Below are 9,157 nucleotides of genomic sequence, written 5' to 3' on the forward strand. Positions count from 1 at the left end.
ATATATCTTCTTGAAAAAATAAGGGTTTATTGTGGAATACTTATCTAGGAAATTTTATTTAATTCAAATTTGTTTATTATGATATTTTTAGTAGTTAAATTATTTTTTAGAATATGAGAAATAAGAGGAAATTAAATTATTTTAGCTGAATGGTCTTGGCAATTTCACAGTAATATCATTTTATCTTTTAAGCCTATTTGTAAGCTGCTTATGAAAGCTGAGTTTTACCATTTGTTGATTTCTGGGTTTGTATTAATAAAAGCTATTTGTGATGTTTTAATACAGGGAGTTTAAATTCACTTATAACATACGTTTTTTATATTTTTATATTCTAATATTTGTTATATAGGGGAATATGTTGATAAAATGAAATAAGGGTTGTAAAATGGAGGGGAAAGAAAAAAAAAAGGGAATAAATTGAAAAGCTTGTATTTAGTTTCTAGACTAATATTAATTGTAAAATAATAATGTGGGGGAAAAAAAAAAATGTTATCTTTCTATTATATTGTATCATGTCAAAAAAATGTAATTTATAAATGTCCGATCACGGATTGATCAGTATGCTGTGTAATGTAGCAACCCGATGTATTTGGGCAGCATGATTGAATAAATTTCTTTCTCTTATTCTTTTAATGGAATGCATACCTGTTGCCTATGTTTTAAACAAATGAACATATTTAAATTTGTTGGTTTCTATTTCCTACTTTACTCAATTAAATTATCTTACTGTGCATGTTTTTAGATTTTTCTTCTCACTATATTATAAATCATTCTTACAACACAATGCTCAGTATCAATAAAAATACTCATACATACAGTAATACAGTTAATAATTTATTTATTTTTAGGTTTTTTATCTGTTTAATTCATTAATGTTAGCTTTGTAATAAAGTATTTATTCTGGTTTTATAAGTATTTGATTGGCTATATTGAACTCATTTTTGTGTGGTGAGAGGAATTGTTAATTTATAATCTGTATATAAAAAAATAATTCAACTTTTTTAGTTAAAAGCTTAGTGTTTGGCATCCTGAAAATATATCTGTTAACACTTTCTTAGTTCAAATACTATGTGTGCAGCTTTTTACTACATGTTTCAATTTTCTTGAATCACAATATTTTTTATATTATATTTCAAGAATATGGATATAAATAAAAAGAAATTAAGTGGTCAGTCAATAACTGTTTTTATTCATGAAATGATGTGTTTAGTTGTAAAATATGGTTATTGAAAATTTTTATATACTGAAGTTTTCGTCATCACTGACTTTTCTGATAAATTGTTCAAAGACTCTTTAGGAAATAATGTTGATAGTAATTTATGTTAAGTGTCTTCTGGTTGAAGACAAAACATTTTAACGTTGTCAAAGTTTTCATTTTGTCAGTTACCATGTATTATGACCAAACACCTAAATGTTCATTCTCTTTAATGTGCTTTGTTTATAGCCCTGTTTGATCAGTTGTCATTACCAGCATTTGTTTCACAAAAATAAACTGTTATAATTTCTCACTCATGTTTACACTTGTTGATGTATCTATTCTCTACTTCCTCTCTAATTAAAAACAAAGTGCATGAAATATGTTTATTAGAGATAGGATTTACAATACTAATGTAATATCAGGAGTAAAACTTATGACAAATATTTTAGGTGTCTACGAATGTTTCAATTGACCAGTTTAGCTTTTAATAAAATAGTATTAGTTTTAATTACATTCATTAAAGGAATAACAATCTAATTTTTTTTATTTTATTTTTTAGGTTGCAGAAAGAATTGATGGTTCTCATGGTAAGTAATTTATTTCTTATAAATAAGTGTAAATTAAATAAAAATTGGTATTTATTCTTATTCAGAAAGCTCATTCACTTTTTTTCAATTATTCGAATATGCATGTGCTCTGAATATAGGAGCTCCAGAAAAATGATAATTTTCCAAAAATACAATTTGATTTGTATTTGTAACATGAAAAGCAGTTAAAATACAATATAGCCATATGCAAATACAGTGGTTTGGTTTACCTTTTTTATTAGTTCCAAATAAGATTTTGCTTTATCCACTGCATAGCAAACTTTATGGTATGAAATGTTTTCAACTTAAATCCTTGGACTAAATAGTTCATAAGACTGTATTAAGGAAACTGGTGAAGCATGACCTTCATGCAAAGTGCCTTGTGACAGTATTCGAGCTTCTGAAAAGGTATTATTGAGAAAAGCAAATATTTTCTGTTCTGCAATATGGAGTGATGTCATTCTCAGAAGAGCTTTGTTTTGGTTTGAACCTATCAGACAGTGAAGACAGAGTGGACATAACTTGGCTCAATGTACTAAAGTCACCACCTTTCCAGAAGTATTCATTTATAGTTTGGATAAAAGTAAATTTCCTAGCTCGTACTAGGAATTTAGATTTTGATTGATAATGACTACTCCAGTATCTCTTAAGATACATTATGAAAGTGCTCCTAGAGGTTTCATTTGCTCTATTTATTGGTAAATAGTTTAGTTTGATGCAGGATAATGCACACCACCTTAAATTTGCCAGTACAAAAAATGGTGACCCATTGAATTATTAAAAAAACTAAAGTATTTTCCAACAGAAAAAAATAATAATTGGTAAGATAATGAATGATAAGTTGTAAAAGTGATCACCATCATGGTAATTAAGTGTAAATACATAATATAGAAAGGAATATAAAGGGAAGAGAAAAGGATAAAATACAGCATTAAAAATAAGATTTTGAAATATAATTGTTGCAAAGAATTTTAAGTGGGAATGGGGTAGGTGAATACATGATGAACCGGAACACAAAATGGTGGATGTTACGTTCCAATGTATTAATCTGTACTGGAGTATCTAATTGAACTTTATATTCCATATTATTTGCAAAATTTGTCTTTGCTTGAAAAACCGAAGGTCCTAAATATCCCAACGGATCATTCACTCTGGTGATAGTGGACATGAGACCCCTCTTCGTTGGTGTGCAAGGTCTAGGTTGCACCTTTTAGGTCCCCATTGGATCACCAAAAAGATCACTATGGTGTCTTCTGTATTGAAAATGGAAACCAGGGTTTCTAATTCTTCCGATTACAAATTCCAGTACTCAGGACAGTTGCTGCTCCATTTTTTTTTTTTTTTTTTTTTAATCCTCCCTTACTTAATAACTCTATTATATCATGCTGTTGAGCAATGGTTTCTGGCATTGTGTCTATTTCAGTCAGTAGATCACCTTTGTACTATGTTTTAATAATGCACGGTAAGCTTCCTGATCTGATATATTTCTCATTGTATAACCCAAGTTGTTTAATCATGCTCATTACCAGAAAGGGTGAACATAACAAACCAAATGATTGGCTGTAGAACTTATATTATGTCTAGCATTAATAATTTTAAATCTGTAGAAGTGCTGAAATTCTCAGTCTTTGAGAGCTAATCTTGTTTGGAGTTACTCCCAATTGGACTATTCCAATATTCCAAGATAACCTTGGAATGTTCAATTTTCAAGTTAAGGTGTGGGGTATTTTTCAAATTTTCTTTCCAAATTTTTGTTACAGTTGAGTGCTCCATGTCTGGAACAACCTTCTTCTTGTGAATTACTATTAAATGGTCCCATTTAATACTAAATTAAAATGGTTTTGAAAGATCAAGACTGATGAAAATTTAGATAAGCTAGGTCCAGGGCATAAAATTTTGTTATTAACCAGTTTGGAATGGAGTTTGTGGACATATCCTCACAAATCCAAGGGACTCTCCAGAAAAGAGATGTAAAAGAGAGATTTATTCTACTGCAGTGCCAACATAATACCCCAGATAAACACTAATTTACTCAGTGACCCAAAGCAAAACAATTGACTTTGAATTGAAACAATGGGACAGATTGATTAAAACATTTAATTTAATGTTGGCTGGAATAAACTTGTACCTTCTAACGTGCTCTACAGATTTAATGCTTTTCCCCATAGGATTTTCTGTATAGCGATAAAATACTATGACTGAGCGCTTCTCCAAGTACTTTTTGGCATATTTTCATATTTATTAAGTAATGAAGAAAAATTTGCTGCTTAATCCCTCATTACTTGATTAAGTAGGAACCCACTGTCTTTCATATAGTGAGCACTTCCTGTGCTTGATAGAGTGCCTTCTTATTCGAACAAATTTTAGTACACAGATTTATAAAATAATTTCTTACTCTGGATTAATTTTTTTTTTTATGAAATGCAATACTTTTGAAAATACTTCTACATGCAGCTTCACTCAGCTTGTTAAGCCTCATATTGGTAACACCTTTTTTTTCCTGGAGGTCTTTATATGAACAAAATTACTTCCACTAATGCTTTACAGACTGGCATTTCCTGTCTTTGTTGGTCTGATGACAGATAGAAATTAACTTCTTCATACTTTATGACTATTAGACTGGCAAAATCAAAATTTAAAAAAAGAAGAAATGATTGTTCTTTAAAGACTTAATCTTTCAACTTCAATAATTACATGTATAATTAAATACATGGTGCTTATTTGACACAAAATTTATGTGTACGTTATTTTATAAACAAATAATATTTTCCTAGAAATGACTTATTTAGGAGTTTCAGTGAAAAACTGAAAAAAGTCTGGAAATGTCAAGGTTTTTGGGTACTTACTAACACAAGAAGAGAATTGGTGCTAACTTCAATAACTTAATGCATGCAAATAATAAAATTCAAACCATTTCCAAAGGTATTTTGGGTGAATGTTCCTGCTATATCCTTCTGTGGCTGTTAAATTATTTCCTGTATGTTCTTTTGTCATCCAGTTTGTAATTGCTGTTAGATAAAAAGATGGTGTATTCTGTGTTATTAGAATAATCAATTTTATCAATGCTTCATACATTTTTACTAAAGCATCATTTAAAAATAAGTAACATTTTGTTTTAGGAATCTCATAAAAACTTTATTTGTTAATACTTAAATTTGTTCTTTGATGTTGGTATTTACTTCTAGATGTCAGGTGAAAAGGGGGTATCAGCATTCCCTGAAGGAGAAAATCTTTTCAAATGGGTGGCAACCATCAATGGACCTGCAGGAACGGTAAGAAACCCATATTTTAGTACATGATCTATTTTATTTAAAAATAAATTGATAATTTTTGTTACCCTAATACATTATAAAATTATGTTTCTGTACTAGGTTTTAAAGCTTGTATGTTCAATCATGAAAAATATTTGAAGCTCAAGTGCATTTACCGAGTGGGAGAAAAAGGAAAAGATCTATTTATTTGTCTATTGTTTTTATAATAAATTGGGAAAAACATTCTATTGCTTCTGGTACCACACCATATATAAGCCATGTCTTTGCTCCATCTTTATGAGACCATTCTGTAGTTCTCCATGTGTCATTACCTTAATCTAAATGTTAACTCTACTTCTTTCTGATTTGATACAACTTATTATTATTGAGCTTGTTATTACTGAACTAAACTATATTAGGCTCTCATTCATTTAATTTTTTTTTACTACCTTTAATGTAATAAAAAATTTTTCTATGTAATAAAAGTATTGAAATAATTTTGTGTATTCACATTATTGAAATAATTTAGACCGACTGGCCTTGGAAAGTAGGATAAAGTATTATTTTATGGAGAAATAAAGTTGGAATTTCACTTCTTAAAAAACCATCAAATACAATTTTTCATAGTATCCAATTCATTATTAATAATCAAAAAATACAATTCTTTTTATTAAAATTTTTCTTATTCTGGGGACGCCTTTGATTTTTTTTTAAATAATTAAAAATTTAATAATTTCAAAACAACTCCCTCAATCCATACAAAACTTACGAGTGGTGTAGAACCATCTAAACTGCATAAAATAGTACAAACCAGACCAACGTAAACAAATTAGGACCGGAGATATAAAATAAAACATTTGAGAAGTTTTTCTTTAATGAAACTGTCTTTTCTCTATTCTAAAGGAATAAAATCTAAAAGATATTTATATGGGTTGGAGGAGTGGATATTCAGTTTTCCAATAGTTAAAGTAGCGTTGGAATTGGATAAAATTGTGAGGAGGTAATTGTTATAAAATTGTTTTCGCGAATGTATAATGATAACAAATCTGACTTGATTTTTCAGGGAAAACAATTTTTTTTTTTTTTGTTGGCTTATTTTATTAAAAGCATGTTTTGGTTTTAGTAATTTTTAATACATTTAATTTAACTCATTTAATACAATGAACAATGTTTTTGTCTTATTCTTCATGAAAAAACAAAACAAATCAATTGATTTATAACCATTGATTACATGCGAAGGGCAGACGGAATACAATAATATAAAACATTTCTGAAATTATATAAAATATTTTTTCTCAGCTTCTAGGGTTTCTTGTTTTAATATTTTATTCTCAGGATGTATTGACAAGAACCCTCAAACAGGGTTATAATATTTTTCTACCTAGTATCAAAAAAAAAAACCGTTGAAATCAGTGATCCTCCCACATGCGTATGATCCCCCCTCCCCTTGTGAGTTTATATTTCTGTTCCTAAGTTTTTTTTGTTTTGTTTTTCTTATTTAAATCAAGAATTAAGTTTTTAATCATATATAATTCTAACCTTCTTTAAATTAAATTAATTATGTTAATAAAATATGTTTTTTCTTTGTTTTATAGGTCTATGAAGGTCATGTTTTTAGGCTGTCAGTAGAGTTCCCTCATTCTTACCCATATTCACCTCCATTGGTAAGTACATTTCTTGAACCAAGTTTCTTTCTATGATTATTATTAATTTACATTGTTTATTTTCTTCTTTCACACCATCTAATCAACATTTCATCAAGTTTTCATCTATAAAAATGATGTATCACAGAAAAGAAAGAATGCTGAGTTGCATAAACTGTGTGGTGTGGTGGTTAGAGTATTTTGTTGTTCGGTTAGATACAGAGATTGAAGTGACAGGATATCTTATTGGGATAGAGGGAAAGAAAATTACAAGGAGGGAATACTAAAAGAGTCCTTACGGAGTAAGACTTGATTGTAGGTGAGGATAGGGGAGATAGCGACCAGTGTACTAGCAAGTATCCAGGAACTGAGAATCATTATAATCCATAACATACTGAAATAAACTTAAAGTAGATGAAGAATTGCTATAAACATCTGTTTTTCCACATGAAAAGATAGGTTAACCAGGATAGACAAAAGAAAATACACATATATATATATATATAAAGTTTGATTAGTTTGTGTACTTAAGTGTAAACTAGTATTCGGGATTTATCATAATTGTTTTCATGAGTTTAGATGTAAAGAATTAAAGAAGGGGAATATTACTTGGGGATGTGCTATGAAAACTAGTTGGTTGCATACCTAACTATAATTCAATAATCTTATATTTAATGATCTGAGTACTTAAATTTTTTGAAGTTTTATAATTTACAATTCTAAAAAGTTTTTATTTAATTTTCATTTATCTCCCTCTTATCATTTCAATGTTAGGATCAGATTATATACTCAAATGTGTAGCATCTAATATGTTCTATTCATTGTGGTGTAAAAATAAAATAAAAAAATTCACCTTTAACCTTTCCAATGAAGCACATCCATGCTTCCCGATAAGCTGCTTCTGGTGTTCTTACTGAACTAAATCTCGTGGTGACTGCCCACTTCTGATATTAGCATGTGACCTCTGCATCTAATCCATCAGTATTACTTGATATGTTTATATTTCAAGGCTGGTAATTTTAAATTGTAACTTGAGGCATAATAAAATATTGCTGGATTTAAAAAATTAATCAATGAACATCAAAAGTGATAATGTGCATTCAGTTTCTAGCTGTGTTATAAAAATCATTAAATGAGAAATTTAAGGGCTGAGTTAAAGAAACTCAACCAATGTTGTAATAGAAACCTCACTCACAGGAGGCACCATTTTGTGTTGAAAAATTAAAACAAATGTACTGCTGAGGTAAAAATCCTCAGTTGAAGTTACAATAGGAAGGCTGGCCAATGTAATGAGTAGATAACGTATTTGTCCATTCCTTACTAGTTCAGTATCCATCCCCTTACATCCCAATGTAGGCTTTAACCAAGTTTTTCAGTATACTGAAATTCTTTCTCTTGTAATGTCTAGATACTTTAATGTTAACAAGTTTAAATTGCACTCATTAATTCAAACCTTGTTTAATAAAATAAATAAGATAACCACTCATTTCCTCCTCTATTTTAGGTAACTTAGACTTACAGTTAAAATAAAATCTTCAAGTCTATTTTGATGTATGCTAAGACCATAATAGACTTGCTCTAAATGTGAAGATGGATAAACCAGATATATATAAGATTAGATGGGAAAAAAAGAAAAGCTTCGAGAATTACTAGCTTCATTAGTTAGCTAACTAAAGTGTAAATCAGATGTATTTATTAAATCTACTCAATGATCATGAGGATAGGATGTGTGATGAAAACATTGGAGATTACTTGGTTACAGCATCGTCCTTAGTAGACATCTGTAGTTGGAATGCACATTTTATTATATCTCGAGTTGAACACTCAATGATTTCTTATGTTAACTATATAAGTTGTTTTTAAACTTGTAAATATTAACTGTAATTTGATTGAGAAGTAATTTTTTTTTTTTTTTTTTGTTAGGTAAGGTTCACCTCCAAGTGCTTCCATCCTAATGTGGACCTCCAAGGCAATATATGCTTGGATATCTTGAAAGAGAAGTGGTCTGCCCTCTATGATATTTCAACCATCCTTATTTCGATTCAATCACTTTTAGGTGGTAAGTACTGAAAATATTTATATTTATAATGTGGAGATATTCTTACAATTTGTTCAATACATACATATACATGTGATATGATATTGTTATAGTATTTATTATAATATTTGATTCTTGATAAGGTAGTTTCTATATTTATCTGTTTTGTTTCAAAAATAAATTAAAAAATCATTCAGTTTACTTAATATAAATGTAAATTCATAATCAAGACTCCCTTTAAAATTTAGTTTTAAAAAGTCTGAATGTGTATACACATATTTATTGTAATATTTAAATTTATAATATTTTATCACTTTTGGGATACTAGTGAACAATTAAAATTAAAGATGAGGTGTAGATAGTTGACCGTAGATTAATGCTTGAAGAAGTTTGTCGGGGGGTGCGGTCAGCAAAGAACAACATAAATAAACAAAACCATA

At 28.9% G+C, this 9,157-nt stretch overlaps 1 protein-coding gene across 1 annotated transcript in view; it reads left to right on the forward strand.

The window, feature by feature from the left end:
- vih (ubiquitin conjugating enzyme vih) overlaps positions 1-9,157 on the forward strand; it is a 13,361-nt gene that overhangs the window by 1,336 nt on the left and 2,868 nt on the right. Inside the window, exons 2-5 of the mRNA XM_014438818.3 lie at positions 1,758-1,785; positions 4,971-5,057; positions 6,632-6,700; positions 8,603-8,738. Of these exons, the coding sequence (XP_014294304.1) occupies positions 1,758-1,785; positions 4,971-5,057; positions 6,632-6,700; positions 8,603-8,738 (320 nt within the window). The remainder of the gene's footprint in view (positions 1-1,757; positions 1,786-4,970; positions 5,058-6,631; positions 6,701-8,602; positions 8,739-9,157) is intronic.

Source organism: Halyomorpha halys, unplaced genomic scaffold (assembly GCF_000696795.3).
Source record: "Halyomorpha halys isolate HHAL.00 unplaced genomic scaffold, Hhal_1.1 Scaffold68.1, whole genome shotgun sequence".
Classification (NCBI taxonomy): domain Eukaryota; kingdom Metazoa; phylum Arthropoda; class Insecta; order Hemiptera; family Pentatomidae; genus Halyomorpha; species Halyomorpha halys.